Below are 18,132 nucleotides of genomic sequence, written 5' to 3'. Positions count from 1 at the left end.
GCGCATTTTAAAATGTGTTTTACCTAGAGAGACTTGAGCCCTTGCACCAGCGACCCTTGCGTGAAAACACGGACTGTCGTGTGTGTTCCTCTTCGTAGTCCGTGTTTTCTGAGCTGTTTTCCCCATCATGTATAACGTCAACCAACTGGCCCAGTTCTCCACCTTATTGTGTTTTGTTTGTCGCGATTGTAGGATTTGTAGCGTTTGTAGCTTCCGAGATTGCCTAGCCCATTTTCCTAGCCCACATTGTTTCATCGCAGGTTGCCGTCTTTGTACACAAGTCAACATTTCTGAAACATTCAAAATTATGAGCCCACTATTTAATAAATTCGCGGTTTCTTTCAAGTGGAGTGCTCGCGCTCCACGTGAGGACGTGAATTTTTTTTCTTTGTTGTTTTTTATAACCGATAATTTGATTTTTGAGGTCAACTTTCTGTGGCATTTCAGAACGTACAAAGAGTGCGCGTGCATACGGTCGGCGCTCCAGGTAACTCAAAAAGCACGAGCGCACGGTCGACTAAGAATAAATGAGTAAGAAGCAGTGTTCTGAACCGCGTTCATGCTCGGCATTTGTTCCTCATTTCGTTCAACCTTCAAGTGAAATGAATTTGTTTCAGAAAATGCTGACAATACTGACCAGCACTTTATGTCATGCACAACAGCATATCACTTTTCAGCATTGTGGAGGTAAGAGAACTCCGTGCTTGCGCCGTTTGCATTCGAGCATCTCATCCTGATGAGTTGTTTATTTCATATCTAATGTGAAACATTTGGAAAACGACGGCGGAGTATGGTGCATAGCCTAAATTTATCTTAGCTATTGTGCACACCCATTTCATCTAAACACTACATGGCCTTAAATTGCACTATGCTGACCATTGACGGAAGCGACAATCGGTGTATGTTTTGGGATGCCAGGGGCAGTCATCCAGTCCTTGATCGTCACCCCTTGCACCAGCGACCCTTGCGTGATACCTGTGGGCACCCAGATCAACATTACTTTCGAGGTGGAGTCAAGTGAGTCGGCCATCGGGTGCAGACGGTGTTAACTTTGGAATCTGAATTTCCTTTACATAAAGCCCCTTTACAAGGTTCAAAAAGGACAATCTTTGCAGATTTGTGAACTTCAGTCAGCTTTCTGTTTTAGCATACATGGCTCGCACTGACGTCACTCCAGCTGCCTTTGTGGTGCTTTTGCTGATGAACATGTACCTTCAGCAGTGTACAGTCATAGTTGAAGTTGTTCTCAGCAAGAGCAAATAAAAATTACCATCAGCATGGTGCAACGACGCCACAGAGAATTATAGTTTCTTTGCAATAAAGCTCTGAAGTTTTATAGCATGTTTTGACTTCATTGTTAGTTGTAGGTGTCGCATGAAATCTACTTCTTCTGGTCTATAAGCGTATCAGGGAACGTGCCCTCAGTATTCAAGCCATTCCCGAGGCCTTTCTTTAGGTGCCGCCACCTTGCGAGCTGCTTCAGGACCTGCAGAGCAGTGGGGGATACCGAGCCATAGCAGTGCACCGTCTTTCGAGCGCCTATTTTAAATGAAGGAGACAAAGCATTGACACGTCTCATTTCAGACGTCTTTTGACTGATGCTCCGATGGCAAATGTCCCCAGACCAGGACAGCGACAGGGTTCTGTTCGACCCCCGCGTGACTGTGCTGGGTGTACAGCTGCCCATTCCAGGGGTCGAGAAGGATGCTTGCCGCAGTGGAGCTGTCGTCTGCCCCGTGCACAAGGGCAAGCTCTTCGCGGGAACCATCTCGGCCTACGTCTACAACTTTGTACCGTCGGTATGCAACCCCAAACTTCTCCCAGCTCCTGGGGCGGTTTTCTGGGGAGTACGGCTATATCCCATCAGGTAGGAGGTGTTTTAAGGTCATGCGACCGGTTTTGTAAGGGGGAAAAGTACCTAGCATTCCAGCCTATTCTGTCTAGAAGCCGGTCATGCGACAAGAAAATCCTTCTCACGACTGTTTTAACCGTCGGGAGAGACACCCACATTCACCAGCAAACCGTCCCTGGTGACGCTATGTCCTCAAACGCCATTCAACATTTTTTCTAACTACCTGCAAGCTAAAACCGATAGAATTTTAAAAAGTCTCTCTACGAACACAGGAGCAGGAGGGTTGACTTCAGAAGATGCAAACTCGGACTCTTGGCTAGACTTTTGGCTTTCTAACCAATCATACTGCGTTTTGCCTTACGACAAACTGCAGTAGACTCTACAAGCCATCCAAGCCAATCCAGCACTGTGAACATATCAGACTATAAACCCCACACATTGCTGCACCCCTTCTGAAGGCCACGCGACATACATACGCGGCATAGGATAGGCTTCGACGGTTCATGGCATTCGCTGCAGTCCATCGTAAGGCGAAATGGAGTATAGAGGGAACCAAAGGTTAAGTGCACACTCGTAATCCCTATTAGCGCCAAAGTTTGAGTCGGTGACTGCTGTATTCTTCTCAAAACCCGGAATGCTTCAGCTTCTACTGTTGCAAACAAACAATGTACTAGATCAGCCAGCCAATGAGAATCACAGCATGGCACATGGTGCATGATACTATATGTCAACTGGTGTCTCAAACAGGGAAAGCACACAATATTGACATGCAAGGGCACCAGTACTCCTAAACATTTCTGTCACCTCAATTGTAAAAGTATGAGGTGGTGCAACGATATTCAATTGGAATGTTTTTCACTTTACACAAGCTTACTGGCGCTAGTGGGACTCAAGGATAGTCGCACGCAACGCCACCAGCCAAGAAACTCCTTTGTTGTGGTGTAACTTCAAGGACAAAAGCGAGCGTTTTCATTCAATCTCTCCTTCGCAAAACTTGATGATATAGCTGGGTGGTCGCAGTACTGCCCAGTGACTTATTTGAATGTGGCTCATAGATTGGACCCGAGCATTACGTGGGCACTCGATTTGAGCTCGTGATAATCAATAGCTCGAGAAGCATTCGAGTAGTGGCCCGTGTCCAATCGCTGCAATGACAACAATAGCCAAACCATAACGTCTGGAAGTCATCACGTGGCTATGATCAACATTGGCGGCATATAATCAGCTTCAGATCACATGGCCGCTTGTTCTGGCTGTGAGTTGAGGGGCTGGATGCCGCTCATTTTTTCATTTTTTTCTGTGACTTTAATTGCGTGTGGTGAAAAAAGAATGGGTGTTTCACAGGTCATTAACGTCAGGGATCCATTCTAGACGGTATTTGTGCAAAGTACAAAAATTGTTTCAGCGCCCCAAGGCACCAATTTTTGCAACATAAACTTCAAAAGCTAATACTGCACGCTGTAAGCCGGTATCCAAATATGCCTCATATTTGATACATGGATGATCTAGTAATATTGTTTTCAAGTAGTAAATTAAAGCAACACGGCTCTTCTGCTTCCATTATGTTGACATTTTCAACATTAACAAGTGCCATTCCACTTTTTGTTTGCAGCTCACGGTGACCACAACATGGAAGATGGTAGGAGCACAAGGCATCATCGCCTGCGGTGCAACAAATGTAACGATAGTGAGGAAGTAATGCCTTTATTTTAAATACCAACGAATGAGGACATAAATGAACAGGATGTGTAAATGAAACACTTTAACCCAACATTAAAGGACAAGTCTACTCCATGCATTTAACTGTCCTTCTTAGTCCATTGATTGAAAGTGTGGAGTCCGCACGATTTTCGATAACATTGTCCTAGTTGAACAGAATGTTTCGCCAAACAATGCAAATCGAAGACTGACCGATTACAGTCGAAACACATTCCCTTTGGATGCAATGCCGCTTCGTTTTTTTGCCCAATAATCATAAACGACAACACCAAAGTGCGAAAAGAAGCAGCAGCCACATAAAGGGTCGCTCCCATGGTAAAAACCGGCAAAATCAAAAAGCAGTTCATTCGGGGCCGTGATCTTCACTCAAAGTGCCGTTAAAAAGCACCATGCCCAGCCCTTCGGGAAAAAAAAACCCTGGCTTAAACCCCACTATAGTCGATGACAGGTTAAAAGGTTGGGGGAAGCTCCTTCCACCTCTTTCTACTAAAACAGAGCAAATGCTGGAGAGGAGGTCGCCTCCTTTCCAGCGTTCGCTCCAACAAAGTGAAAAGAGGTGGGAGGGACTTCCCCCGAGCTTCTAACCTGTTGCCAACCACAGGCGAGCCTTTCGAAACAGTCACACCAATCTAAAGACTGCACAACCAGAGGCACGACACTTCGGCTGACTTGTTGCAGCTACGGTGTCTGCAACGCGTCACCGACTGGTGCATTTAGCATCCTATTCCGCCCATGCGTCCAAAGGTGGCAACAAGTGACCTCACAAAAACCAGAGAAAACCAAAAACCGGATGTCGCAATCCTGATGGTTGGGCGCAGAAGTTCTAACAAAAAGTAGGAGCTAACGTCGTCGTGGCGGCCCAACTTGTGGCCTCCAAAGCTTCGGTGGAAACGACCTGCAGCAGAACAGGCGTCTGCCACACCTGCCACCCCTCTTGCGACACAGTCCGGATTAACAGTTGGCAGCTCAACACTCCTAGGATGACGTCAGGCGGAAGCCGAGGGACCGCCTCTTTGGACGCAGCGGACGCACCAGTCGGAGACGCGTACTGCGCGTTGCGCCGTCGCAGCCGTCAGACAAAACGCCGGAAGGTTCGGTTGCCCATCAACTGACGGTGTAGCACTCGACCGTGGCCCCGCTGTCGAACTCAACCCCCGACATGTCCACCATCTCTACGGTCTCCTCGGTGACGGTGGCAAACTCGCCGACGCCAGAGTCCGCCGTGTCTACAATTTGCATGATGTTGAGCACCGAATCGTCCCCGGTCTCGGCCGACACGACCGGCACGGTTGCATGCTCGATGTAGACCGGCTTGGCGCGTCCGGCCCGGGTGACTGGGGGCACCCCCACCGCCTTGTGCACCTGCAGGAGGTGCTTGGCGAGCTTGCGGCGCACCACAAAGCCCCGGGCACAGATGGGGCAGAACACGGCGTAGTTCTTGGTGTGGATGTTCACCGTGTGGTACTTGAGGTTGGTCGGGTTGCGGAAGGTGAGGCCACAGTGCTGGCACAGGTAGGGCCGCTCCCCGGTGTGAACCCGCAGGTGCATGGCCAGCACGTTGCTGCGCCCGAACACCTTGCCGCAATAGTCGCACTCGAACAGCTTGCCCTGGGTCCGCCCCGTGTGCTTCTCCAGCTTGTGCACTGCGAGGCCGCTTTGGTAGCGGAAGGCCGAGCCGCACACCTCGCACACGTGGGACTTGACCAGCACGCGCGGGTGGTACCTGGGACGGAAGACGAAGGAGGCGCGTGAATGTCGCAGCTGAGCCGCGCAAAGAACCTACAGCCACGTGGCAGCTCCAGCGAAATAGACGACACCTAGTGGCCAGAACGGAAAGCTGTGGCAATGGGTTTGCTCGCCAGCCTTCTCAAACGAATCAGATATTTGCGGCGCCTAGTGGTCTAAAGATGAAGCGGTGAAAGTGGGTCCAAAAACATGCGGTGAAAATTGCCAATAGGCCTCGCGGTCCAGTCGTGAGGCAGTTAGAAACCATACGACATACTGCTTGAACGTGCCCAGGATTGGTGCGATAATAATCGACTATTGTGTAAAGCTTGGGCGTCTGAGCCAATACATGACCTCACTTTGGAGAGATGAAAATAAAAATGACTGAACCTCAAGAATTGCTTCCTGTGTTCATACTTTCTTAGCACAATACCGAGAGCTTTGGTGTTGCCCCCTTTAAGAAAACTTGGGTCATTCTTGCAGTGCTCACAAAACCTCTAATGAAAGCCAAAAAATTTTAGGCTCTCTATAAGAATTACGCCGACACCCAGTGCCACAGATTGTGCGCAACATTTAAAAGGTGCATGCCTTAGCACAGAGTTCACCACCTGTTCTGACTATCACAAGAACCTGTGCGATGAAAGTACTGCCGATATGAAGACTCGGTGAAGCTTACATCATAAGCTGATAATTGGCACCTGAGTAGTAGTAGTATGCGTTGTGGGGGGGATGCTCCAGTGAAAGACTGACAATTATTATCAGTTGCCTAAATACTTCTCAAGTGCAACTGAATTCACAATCACACACCTACTGCCGTATAGGTATACTACTGTGATAACTACAAAGCAGACAAAAAAGGTTTTGCAGAATCTTGAAGCATTAGTACTAAGTGTATTCAAAGGGGTACTGCAATGAAATTCTAGAGCCTGTTTTATTGTCTGTCAACCACATTATGGTCATACCACAAAGACACTAATTTTGCATTCGAAAAGACAGAAAAACATTTTTTCAAATGAATAAACTGATTACCAGATTGCACCTCATTCCCAAAGCTACTTCGAATGTGGTTATGTCCCACCTGCTATTAAAGCAGCGCCGCTTTGTAGAAGTGCAGCAACAAGCTGCGTGCGCACAATCCCTGTCAAAGTTGGCAGAGTCAAATTTTCCTTCTCTCCAGCACCTATTCAATTAGAGTGGAAAGCGGGCCAGGTAGTAACTCGTTGCCACCACCAAGTAGCGCCACTCACAACCACGCCAGCCTCCCGTAGCCTTGCCGATAAAGTTAAACATGACGTCACGAACGCGCTGGAGGCGCCGAATTTTCCGAGACACATCTTGCTCTCCGATGGCTGCTCTTTGAGTGCTCGCTGGAATGGGCCGTTTAGAACGAAAAATATAGCCATCCATTCAAAATACAAACGTGTGATTGTCATTAGCAGATTTTGTTGACCGTGTTCAACCTATTTTTGAATGTGAAAGGTATATTTCAATTTTCATTTCAAGATCCCTTTAACGTTCATGCTTTAGAATTTATGAAGTTATATTTTGAACTCTGTTTGCCGTTTGGTTTTGTATGCATCTGTGTTCTGCTGTGCATCCTTTCTCTTACACGTATTGTTGTGCCGCCGTAGTGCCTAGCATTGACCTCAGCAGGTGACATAAAAGCTTGCACTACGGACTTGTCAACAAGGTGTGCGTGCAAGGAGATGACGAGCGTCACCTGCGGACATGGTTGACCCTCTGGCCGATGGTGCGGAAGCGCTGGTGGCACAGCCGGCACTCGAACTGCAGCTCTTTCGAGTGCCGCTTCTCCACGTGCTCGTTCAGGGCCGCCTCCGTGTCAAAGTGGTGTCCGCACTCGACGCACCCGTGGGACGTCCCGTTTTGGTGGAGCTCCACGTGTGCCTCGAACTCGCACTGGTCCTGGAAACGGGGTCACAAAACGTCCTGGATCGGGCAACAAAGAACTTCTCCCGGTTGGAATGACCGGATGCTTTACCCGCGTTACCACCAGGGAGCCTGGCTCGTCTGCATTGCTGCACCTGACTTGAGCTTCTCGCAAATTCGCGAGTGCGAAGCTTCCTCAGGTTATGCACGGAAAGACTTTTATTCCGAGGCTGCCGCCGACTTGGATTAATATTCATGACCTGCTTTTACAGTTTGGTGTCAGCCATCGGGCATCGAGAATCCTTTGTGCGGCCAGGAATGGTTGTAGCCACACTCCCGTTTCTCCGTACAATGGACCGCAGTGGATGCCACAAGCCATCCCAGCCAATTCAGCGCCACGAACGCGTTGCGCGACAAGACGGCCTGCGTATTGCTGCTCTCCTCCTGAAAGCCGCGCAACATTCGTGCAGCGTTGTACTGGCTCCGACGGCTCTTAGAATCCGATACAGTCCGTCGTAAGGTGAAACAGAGTACAGCCTCATGCTTTGGTTCACTAGAACTGTCGCATAATAGGCTTCTGGTAAATTGGGAACCGTGTAAGGTGGGTTGAGCTCGGTTTGCATTCTTAAATCAATGTTTTGCCAATTTGATTTCTGCTTCTTCTTGAAAGGTGAGGTGGCAATAGTAAAGACTTGTCAAGCTGGCTCAGGACGAGTATGAACAAAGAGACACAATTTGTTAATGAATCCTGGTACCAAACTGAAGCACGGACTGTACAAAATACCGGTAATGAGCACGATCCTTGCTCGCCCTAATTTGGCCTTTTTCGAACAGTTTGTCCACCTACCTGGAAGAGCCTTGGACAGTGTGGACACGCCACCTGGTCCTTGGGGTGGATGATGTGTTGATGCCGATTCAACTCCTCCCGCGCCGCGAAGCGCCGCGGACAGTCGGGGCACTCGTGCGGGTAGACGCCCGTGTGGGAGGCGCGGTGGCGCTCGAACCTGCCCATGCTCATCGTCTGGAAGCTGCAGTCAGGGCAGGTGTGCAGCGTGCGGCCCTTGCGCACGGCCGACGCATGCATTTTGGCCACATGCTCTGTCTTCTCCTTGACCGTGGCGAACTTGTGAGGGCACAGGTCGCAGCCGTGCTCGTGGTCGAACAGATGGATATTCCGCATGTGACGGCTCACGCTGAACGACGTCTGGAAGCACTTGCTGCAGAAGAGGCACTTGTACTTGCGAGCCGCCTGCCGGTTGTGCTGGTTCATGTGCTTGATGAGACCCACGTTGGTGGTGATGCCCTCGCCGCAGCGCTCGCACACGTGCCGCACCGTGTTAGGGTGGCGCTTGATGTGCTCCTTGAGGGTGCGGTTGTTTTTGAACTCCTTCTTGCAGAGCGGACACTGGACGGGGGCCTTGGGAAGCCTGCCTGCGGGCACCGCTTGGGGTGCCCCAGGCTTGTGTGACTTCAAGTGCTCCTGGTGCAGGCTGTAGTCGAGGGATAGGTTGCCGCACGGCTCGCACGTGTAGATGACCTTTTCCGCGTGCACATCCTGGATGTGCTGGCACATCTCGTTTGCCTCAGACGTGGAGAAGTCGCACAGCTGGCAGGCCACCATCTTCTTCTGTTGCCGGGCCACGGGGCACTTGAGCTCGTGAGCTGTCCGCAGCTCGGCGTTGAAGAAGGGCGAGTCGCAGTGGCAGCAGCGGTGCGGGGCGCGGTCGGCGTGCTCGGCCTGCATGTGTTTCTCTAGCTCGCGCTCGCTACGTACTTTGGTCGAGCAGAGCTTGCAGTGTAAGGGACCCCCGTGGTACACTCGCATATGGATGCGCAGCAGGCCGTCGGCCACGAAATGTTTGCTGCATTCGGTGCACTTGAAGGACTTTTTACGGGGTCGGCCTGGCTTGTCCCGCTTCGGCGCTTGCCGTCTCAGCCCCGTACGCTCCGGCGTGTCTCTCAAACCGCCCGCGTCGTCGGAAGGCGACGACGGAGACGCGTCGCAGTGGGATCTTACGTGATCCACCGCGTCCTGCTCGATTTTGGTCTGGTAACTGCACACGGAACAGACGTAGATGGGGACCTGCCCCACGAACGGCGACGGGGTCGTCGCCGATGGATCGCTGTGGACGACGAGGTGCGTGGCGCCGGACTCCTGTTCGACGACGATCTCGCAGGCCGTGGGAGCGCCGACGGGATTCGGAGGGGGAGCCGGCGGCAACGGCGGAGCGGGAGGCGGTTTCCGCGGTTCTCCCGCATCGCGATGCTGGGCCGCTCTGATCAAACACTGGGCCGCGCGAGCGTCAGCGTCGCCCACGACGCGGACGGCGATGTTCTGCTCGATGTAGCGTTGGTCGAGCAGGGTCGGCTTCTGTCGCACGACGGGCACGCGCTGTACCTCGTTCACGTAGGTGAACCGCGACGACGCTCGGTGAAGATTGAGCTCCAGCGTCCCGCCCTTGGGGACGCCGTCCGGGAAGACGAGGTCCACGGACGTCGGGAGCATGTCCAGGTTGATGTCCACCTGTATCGTCATTGCGGGTAAAACGAATAAAGCGCCCTTGGCGCTGTGGCATTAAAGTTCGTCGAGGAAACGACGCGACACCGAAGCAGTCACGGGGAGTCGATCGCTCCGCAAAAATTCACGCATTCGGCGCTAACGAACGAACGAATAACAATAAGGCCTATCGGGTAGATAAATACAAAAATTACAAAGATTTGTGAATTGGGTAGTGTATAGCGCCATCTAGCCTCAGTATAACACGATAATAACTACGTATTATATCTTGGCTTGTAAATAAAATAAAATTAGAATGTATATTTTAGAATAAAGTTCTGCGCAGTTCGAAACTGCTTCTGCTGCAATGCTGAAAACGCTACAACGGCACCTTGAAAACGCCGCAGCGCGGCAGCTGTGATCTCTAGCTAGTAGGGAGCCTACATACTCGCCGACTCCGTCTGTAGGGTGGTGTCATCCTTTGACACACCACTCGCCGCCGCCCGCCGCCCACCAGTGTTGCCAGCATCGGTTGCCATGGCCACCAGAAGGCGCCGCGCCATCTTGGTCCCCAGACCGCCCGCCCGCCCGCTGCCCGCTCGGCGCTCGTCCAGCCAGGCTGGCCAGGCCTAGCTTCGGTACTCGCAACGGCGTCGCACCGTGTTCATTCTCCGGCTGGTGCTGGTGTGTTTTGCGGAGTCGTTCGCAGCGAAGAAGTGTGGTAACAAGAGAGGCGTGAGAAGCAGAAATGCCTGGCTGTTCTGTTCCGCAGTGCACGAACCACTGCAGACGGGGCACACGTATGTTCCGCTTCCCGAGTAGTCCTACTCGAAAGAAACGTTGGCTCGCTCAAGTCAAACGAGACCGCTGGGAACCCACTGCAGCTGCTCGTGTTTGCGCCGTGAGTATAAGTTTTGTTGCACCTTGATCGCAAGTGTAAGTGGGATGTTTAGCGTCACTCTGCAAAAAGCGAGCGTCTCCGGTTGCGCGTCGGGAGCACATAAACAACGTCGCGAGTTCCGAATTCGAGCCTTAGCGGCATTGCAATATCACAGATTGAGACGGAGCCTGCGTTCTCCGTATCAGGGTTTGCTCGCCGCACGTCGATCTCAGGACGCGCGCGTTGCACACGCGTTTTGAATGCACCGATGAGGGTACCGGGACATTTCATCGAACGCCGATTCATCGCACGCCGTTTCATCGAATCACTTGACGCTGTTTCATCGAATTTCCCTTTACTGAATTTTGGAGTAATACAATACTTTTTACGTAATCTACTCTCGTCTCTGAAATAGTTTTGGCGCCGGTCGAAATTCACCGGGAATAGAATTACTACCCGGTCAATTTTTTGTCCACCTAAACGTTGACTACTGAATCATAGAAGGTAGCTATCATATCAGAACTTGATGGATACGCGACTTATGCTTTTCTGGCGAGGTAGGCGGAGTTTCTCGGCCACACACTTTTTCCCACTTCATCTGTCTATTTATTGCCTTTCACCGCAGTGAAAGTGCCTTTCACTGCGTGAAACGCACTTTCTTAAGAGGGAAACAGCTATTCTCTGCAGCACCTTTTTTATTTTGTATTTGTCGATTTACCTGTGTTTTCATTTTATCCTAGGAGAATTGCTTTCTTTTTAAGAACATATATGTTCTTAAAAACGACGAGTCTCCCCTTTTCGTTAATTTATTGTAACCGACAGAATTGTGGACTTGTCCGATCTTTGACACATCTTTATTTCCCCCGTATCATGGGACACGGAGACAAGCTGCTTCAAGGACGGCTTCGTCTTGAAGCAGAATCTATCACTGCACCTGATGATCACAGCTTTAAAAATGTTCGTTAGTGCTCCCGTTTCTTATTGGCCTCATTAACGGAGGTCATCATTTATTAAAAAAAAATAGAAGGTGACCAAAAAGATTTCTTCTTTTTATATATGTATAAGTTTATAAATTATAATAAATATTAAAACACTGCTATCCTCCCGGCGCTAAAAGAAAGAAAAATATTTCCTAGATGTAGAATTCCTACTGCTCAAGCAGGTGGCGTTCGATGAAACGGCGTTCTCTGAAACGGCGTTCGATAAAACTGCGCTTGATAAAACTGCTTCGATAAAACGGTGTTTTATGAAATGGCGTTCAAAGAAATATCCGGACCCACACCGATGAGTACTATCAAGTTTGTTCGGGAAACAAAAATACAAGCTTCGTTTACCAAGCTGCTGCAAACAACGGTTTGGCTCAGGATTTATATTAAAAAACAAGGGTTTTGAAAACATTTTGATAAGGACCTAGTTTTTGCTTACTCGATTTTTCTCGACTTGTTCAGCTTCCAAAAATATTTCTTGAACACATTTTTCGCAAGCCTCTTCACCACATAGTGGTTCGTTCACAGGATTAAATTTTTGGGATTGATTTCAAATCGAGAAATTAAAACATTGCTAAAATTAGGTAGTTTTCAGTAATTTGATTAAGTCCCGTATGCAGGTGTGTATTGGATACATTGATCCAGTAATGCCTCTTCTGTTTTTTCGTTTGGCTAACGCTTGACTAGCGAAGCAACAGCAGACCTCACGTAACAACTGTGAGTGTGTTAAAAAAATTTAGTTGGTGATGGAGTTCACTCCTAATTCTGTTTATAGTGTTAGTCAACTAAACAAGCAGGCACAGTGCTGTCTTTGGAGTATTTGCTAACTAATTTAAAATTCACTTTTTTTTAGGCTCATTTTGAGGACAGCAGTTTCGAACAAAACCGGCAGGACGGGTTGAAAAAACTGAGGCCAGATGCTGTTCCAACACTTTTTCCTTATCGTGGTAAGTTTTAATATTGTGTAAGCATGTTCATAGGTCTATTTGAGTGGACTTCTGAACTTCCAAGGGTTTATTTTTGTGTAATATTTTAAAACTGTTCTTTCCCAGCATTTTCTTGTTACACAATGCATGCTTAATGTAACATTCTCTCTGAACTACAGTCTTATATTCTCGTCTTTTGTAGACTTCGTAAAAAGAAATATGGACAGACTAGTTCTCACAGTACCAAGATCGTTAATTGTTAAACAGTTTGAACAACTAGACGTGATGCGCAAACAGTTTGGGTCCGCAACCTCTAAAGCGTTTGAATGCCGCCTGGCAACACTCTATTATTTATTTCATAGCATTCTATCTAGTACCTAAGGACTGATAAAGAAAACCTGTATATTTTTAATATTGTGTTTTTTTCAGTCTCTTAAAAATGCATATGCATTAATACTAATGTATATATGTTTATTGACTTTTTACAGCCATCCCAAAACACAGAAAGGCCCCCAAAAAGCGTGCTCAGGGATCAACAGCCATTCCATCACCACCAACTCTACATGGCAGCACAAGCGACGCGAACCGTGCTGCTTCACCTATGCATGCTTGTACAGTGATGGCTACCCCACTGCCAGAAGCTCTCGACGTCACTGCCACAGACACTGCTCAGTCCAAGCGTGCGTGTGCAGCAACAGCCGTTCCATTGCCGTTAACCTTTGACGACAGTGTAACCACCAAGGACAATGCTCCTCGATCAAAGCGTATTTGTGCAGCGGCAGACATTCCACTGCAACTTGCTCTCGCCGACATTACAAGCAACATAAACAACGCTGCTCAGTTCAGGTATGCTTGTGCAGCAACAGCCATTTCTATGCCACTAGCTCTCGACATCTCTGCAAGCAGCACAGACAACGCCCCAGCCAAGCGTGCCTGTGCAGTGACGATTGTTTCAATGCCGTCAGCCCCCGACGAGAGCGCAACCACTACGAACAGTGGGTCCGATACTTGCTGCTCATCGGCAGCCTTTTTACGGCAACCAGTTCTCGACAACAGTGCAAGCGACATGGACAATGCTGCTCAGTCCGAGTATGCTTCTGCAGTGACAGCCGTCCGTCAGCCACTAGCTTTTGATATCTCTGCAAGCAACACAGAAAATGCTTTATTCATGCAGGATTGTACAGCGACAGCCGTTTCACTGCCCTTAGCCCCAAACGACAGTGCAAGTACCACAGACAATGCTCCCCGGTCAAAGCATACTTGCACAGTGACAACCGTCCCACGGCAACAACCACCTCTCGACAATGGAGAATGTGACCCGGACCACCATGCTCGATCTCCCCTTTTCATTACCCCAGAGCCCAGGTCTGAGCTTGTTTGTTCTACTGCATTGGAACAACCCGGTGGTTTTCCAGTTCCAATTGTTCAGGAGCTGAAGGAAAAATTGCAGCCTGAAGTCTGGTCTTCAGAAGGACTAACAAGCTCGTCCGCTGTTTTCACGTTTGGAAGTAGTACCACCCAAAGTATGTTACTGATGCATCGCCAAAACTCCGAGCTTCGAAAGAAAAACTCCGATCTAGCCCGGAAGTACCGAACCTTGCAAAGGCTCCATGATGAAGCCAAATCAAGACTGCGAAGTCTCACAAAAAAACTGACATCAGCTCAGAAAGAAATAAGTGCTTTGAAAAGTTCAAGATTTCTGAACACAGACCAAACAAAGGCTTTGACTGTGAAATCAATGAAGGGACATAAGTGGTCAGAGAAGACTATTCGAGTTGCCCTTCAAATTAAGCACGCATGCGGTACATCAGGGTATGAACTGCTGAGGTCCCTGTCATATCCGCTACCCTCGAACAGAACGTTGATTCGGAGACTCCAACACATTAAGTTTCTGCCTGGGGCTCTTGACGAAGTTTTTGAAGTGCTAAAGCGGAAAGTGCAGACTATGGAAGACATAGAGAAAGACTGTGTTCTCTTTATGGATGAGATGGAGATTAGTCAGGGATTTGACCACGACAGTTCGCTGGATCGTATTTTTGGAAGCACCACACTCCCAGAATCCCGTGTGAATGTTGCGAACCATGCCCTTGTGTTTATGGTTGGGGGATTAAACACGCGGTGGAAGCAAGTGATTGCATACCACTTCACTGGACGATCAACTGACGAAAGTGCTTTGAAGGAGCTTGTCTTTCATCTCATTGAACTATGTTTCAACATCTCTCTCAAGGTGCTCATAGTTACAAGCGACATGGGATCAGCAAACCGTGCTGTGTGGCGTCTGCTCAACTTTTCAAATCACAGGCACTCTGAGACCGTGTGTTCTGTCCCACACCCACACCTCGACGGGAGACAGCTCTATTTCATGGCTGATCCAGCGCATGTTTTAAAAAATATTCGTGCCCAACTGCTTCGTTCAGAGACCTTTACTTTAGGAGAAGAGACTCTGAGAGAGCACAACCTCCCAGGAGGGACCGTGGACATCCACCATGTTGAAGCTGTTCTTGCATACGATGCAAACAATGAACTCAAAATCGCCAACAGGCTTTCTGGCATTCACGTCAGCAATGGACATTTCACAAAAATGAAAGTGAGCATTGCTGTGCAATTGTTCCGTGAGGCTCCTCCCGCAATCCGCTACCTAATTCAGCAAAAAGTCTTGCCGCCTGAAGCTGAGGCAACAGCCTGGTTCTTTGATTTAGTGACTAGGTGGTACACCTTGATGTCGTCACGTCACCCAATGGTCGCTCTGAGTCATTTTGATGCTGCAAAGCACACGGAAGCACTCGGGACTTTGGACCTGGCAATCACCACCTTCTGTCGGATGGACATGGGAGCAACAGCTCATTGGAAACCGTCGCAGGCCGGGCTTCTTGTTTCTACCACTGTCGTTCTGCGCCTGTCTGACGAACTTCTGAACAGGCACAACTATAAGTACCTTCTCACGGGCAGGTTGAGCCAGGACTGCCTTGAGAATATTTTCTCTGTGCTGCGACTCAGAAAACCCGTGCCAAGTGCATATGACATTAAGTGTGCTTTGAAGTTGATCTGTGTCAGTCAGTTTCTCTTCACCCCGACATCTTCCAGCTACAATGTTGATGACAGCATGCACCTGGCTGACCTCCTTGATCCAGCCCTCAAGAAGCAGGTGCAAGATGTCAACCAAGAGTCTGAAGAGCTGGAGAACCTGTTCGTGTGTGAACTAACTGCAGTCGAGTGCGACATTCTGGCCTACCTGGGAGGTTTTATTCTTAGGTTTGTCAAGAAGTCTATTGGCAACTGTGAGGACTGCGAAGGTGTCCTAGTGTCGGATGGTAATGATACGCACAGCAGTTTGATTCATTTGAAAGAGTATGTCAAGGGTGCTGGGAACCTTGTCTACCCCAGCCAAGCTGTGATGAGTGTCTTGATAGAGTGCGAAGAGAACATCAAGGCTTTTACCCAACTAGACGCCATCTTGACGCTCAAGGCTCCATTTGCCACTATTCTGGAGTTCCTGCGCAAATCTGTAACATTGGAGTTAGGGTGCTGTGACATACACAAAGCTTGTGTGGAGAAGATTCTTCTTGAAAAGTATGTCAGAACAAGAATCAGGATTCACCTGCGACAGCAGTACGCACAGGAAGTAAACGGAGCGTCGAGCAAGACATGTGCTGCGGCAAACTTGAATTAACCGCTGAATGGTGTGTTTTATCACGAAGAGTACTTCTCAATTCAGTGATATTGTGATTTATTGGTACATGTTGTCACCAGTGAGTGATGAATTTGCTTTCTTGTAAATATTATTTGGTCTTTTGCCTATACTCTTATTTTATGCTCTTATTATTGTCTGCTGTCCTACTTCAGAACATGTGTGTCACGTGATTTGTGCCCTGCACGTCTTTCTAAGTATTAAATGTTCAGTAAGTTTCATAAATGTAGCAGGCTGCATTCATTTACACTGCACTACACTTTTAGCACGAACACGCCACCAGCGCTTTTTCTCATTTTGCTCGAATAGTGGATTAAGAGATGCAAATTTTTGTCGCATAAGTTGATGCCCGAATGAGCCCTTTCCACTAAATAAGTAGCTTTGGTGATATCATTTTCTTGTAAAAGTTGAACAGTGAAAACCGGGTATTGCTTCTTTACGCTAACAATGTCATGCTGTGGACATTGTCTTTTTTAACGTGACACATTCTTTGGCTAGTTCTAGATTTCATGAAGCCAGATTTGCGAATGTTTATCAGCTTTTCTAGCTATCTTAGTTCCCTCTCATACTGACTCGTTCACCGGCACAAAGGGAATCTTTTTCCTACTGCTGAGCAAAATGATAATGGCAAGGTCAATGACAGGACAAGAACCGGCCCCTAGTCATCTTTTCTGATGACCAGCATCCAGCACGTGCTCATTGCCTTCTGTCCTGTTCTGGCTGCACGTGTTCACGCTCAAACTTCACGAGATGCGAAGAGTTATCGAAGGTCGGGAATCTCATGCTAGAGGAATGATCAGTGGTGTAGCTACGCCATCCGGCGCCCGGGGCCCTTATGTCTTTTGTCCTTGAATTGAATTGAATTGAATTGAAGTTTATTTGACATATGAAATGCCGGGGAGGGAGGAGCAAAAGGTTGCCGAAGCTACCTGACGAGGCTCCATTCCCCTTTTCGGCGCTACAGCAGTCGCAGCAGCAGTGTGGAAGTCGTAATAAAATTCAAGGTGAAAATATTTTCACAGAAACGGTTTTGACATAAATTAAACACAAACAAAACACAAATTAAACACAAACTAAACACAAACCAGACACAAACTGGGATGATTTGCCTTAAATCGATTCAGGAGCTGGTCAAATCCCACAAACAATATAAATATATATATATATATATAACGAAATAAAATTGGGGGGGGGGGGGGGGGGGGGTTCTGGCACCTGAACACCCCCCTTGGCTACGCGCTTGCAAAGGTGGCACCCCCCCCTCCCCCAATAACCGTCCCCCTTGACCCCCCCACCTTTGCTACAACACTGGGAATGATCGTGACTGAAAAGCCCCTTTAACGTTTTTGTCCTAGTCAATTAGCTCTTCACCAGAACAGGTCGCAAAATTCAGGGACTTGAAGAATTCATTGGCAACTTTCCTCCAAATATGTCATATTAGTCAAATCTTTTTATTAAAATTTCAAGTCTAATAAAAAAAAAACTAAGAAAAATGCGTTTTCATTTTTTACTCCAATTTGCAACTGTAAACCGTAATGGGAAAATGTGGACATAAAGGTTATTTTAGGAGAGTTGCTGCCTTTTTTATGAGCAATTTTAGTTGCATACGACATTTTTGGGTGAAAACATTAATTTATTCATCGTATGAATGAGCCCAAAAAACTCGCCTTTTAAGCTAAGTACCACCATCCATCACCACAAAACAGTTTTTCTGCTGCTAAATGACGTAAAAAGTCACTGTACCAACGAAATCTGTGCAAATTGCTACCCCTGCACCGTTTTCCGCGCAAAAGCTGGGGACCAAGATGGCGGCTCGTCAGGTTTGGCGGCCGTCTGAGCGGGCGCTTGGCAACAATGGTTGGAGTTGTCACCACCCTAAAAGACGGAGTCGGCGAGTATGTAGGCTCCCTACTAGCTAGGCCAAAAAATTCAGCAATTACCGGGATTGATGTATGCGGATGATATCGTACTA

At 48.4% G+C, this 18,132-nt stretch overlaps 3 protein-coding genes across 3 annotated transcripts; 2 read left to right on the top strand and 1 right to left on the bottom strand.

Annotated features, from left to right (window-relative positions):
* Positions 1-527: 527 nt before the first annotated feature.
* LOC8029779 (mite group 2 allergen-like Ixo r 2) lies at positions 528-3,619 on the top strand. Its single transcript, XM_002407459.4, has 4 exons — positions 528-687; positions 919-1,017; positions 1,624-1,799; positions 3,465-3,619. Exons 1-4 carry the CDS (start codon positions 528-530, stop codon positions 3,549-3,551), a joined length of 522 nt encoding a protein of 173 aa, XP_002407503.4. The 3' UTR covers positions 3,552-3,619.
* LOC8029780 (zinc finger protein 93) lies at positions 3,541-9,862 on the bottom strand. The gene is made up of 3 exons (XM_029976613.4): positions 8,031-9,862; positions 7,017-7,219; positions 3,541-5,294 (listed from the first exon to the last, which is right to left on the bottom strand). The coding sequence occupies exons 1-3, from the start codon at positions 9,717-9,719 to the stop codon at positions 4,676-4,678; spliced, it is 2,511 nt and encodes an 836-aa protein (XP_029832473.3). The 5' UTR covers positions 9,720-9,862; the 3' UTR covers positions 3,541-4,675.
* A 421-nt stretch (positions 9,863-10,283) lies between these two features.
* LOC120850673 lies at positions 10,284-16,380 on the top strand. Its single transcript, XM_040223283.3, has 3 exons — positions 10,284-10,581; positions 12,400-12,493; positions 12,961-16,380. The coding sequence occupies exons 1-3, from the start codon at positions 10,429-10,431 to the stop codon at positions 16,140-16,142; spliced, it is 3,429 nt and encodes a 1,142-aa protein (XP_040079217.2). The 5' UTR covers positions 10,284-10,428; the 3' UTR covers positions 16,143-16,380.
* The last annotated feature ends 1,752 nt before the right edge of the window (positions 16,381-18,132 follow it).

This window comes from Ixodes scapularis, unplaced genomic scaffold, assembly GCF_016920785.2.
Source record: "Ixodes scapularis isolate PalLabHiFi unplaced genomic scaffold, ASM1692078v2 PGA_scaffold5__190_contigs__length_132052651, whole genome shotgun sequence".
Classification (NCBI taxonomy): Eukaryota; Metazoa; Arthropoda; class Arachnida; order Ixodida; family Ixodidae; genus Ixodes; species Ixodes scapularis.
Note: the sequence above shows the minus strand (reverse complement) of the source record. Positions and strands in the feature narration are given on the sequence as shown.

Excerpts from the sequence above, each read along its gene's own strand:
- LOC8029780 (XM_029976613.4), bottom strand. The coding sequence starts at position 9,719 with ATGACGATACAGGTGGACATCAACCTGGACATGCTCCCGACGTCCGTG. Across the intron at positions 7,220-8,030 it reads ACTGTCCAAGGCTCTTCCAG|GACCAGTGCGAGTTCGAGGC; the intron begins GTAGGTGGACAA and ends CCCCGTTTCCAG. Across the intron at positions 5,295-7,016 it reads AGGGTCAACCATGTCCGCAG|GTACCACCCGCGCGTGCTGG; the intron begins GTGACGCTCGTC and ends CTTCCGTCCCAG.
- LOC8029779 (XM_002407459.4), top strand. The coding sequence starts at position 528 with ATGAGTAAGAAGCAGTGTTCTGAACCGCGTTCATGCTCGGCATTTGTT. Across the intron at positions 688-918 it reads CACTTTTCAGCATTGTGGAG|GGGCAGTCATCCAGTCCTTG; the intron begins GTAAGAGAACTC and ends TTGGGATGCCAG. Across the intron at positions 1,800-3,464 it reads TCTACAACTTTGTACCGTCG|CTCACGGTGACCACAACATG; the intron begins GTATGCAACCCC and ends TTTTGTTTGCAG.
- LOC120850673 (XM_040223283.3), top strand. The coding sequence starts at position 10,429 with ATGCCTGGCTGTTCTGTTCCGCAGTGCACGAACCACTGCAGACGGGGC. Across the intron at positions 10,582-12,399 it reads CAGCTGCTCGTGTTTGCGCC|GCTCATTTTGAGGACAGCAG; the intron begins GTGAGTATAAGT and ends ACTTTTTTTTAG. Across the intron at positions 12,494-12,960 it reads AACACTTTTTCCTTATCGTG|CCATCCCAAAACACAGAAAG; the intron begins GTAAGTTTTAAT and ends GACTTTTTACAG.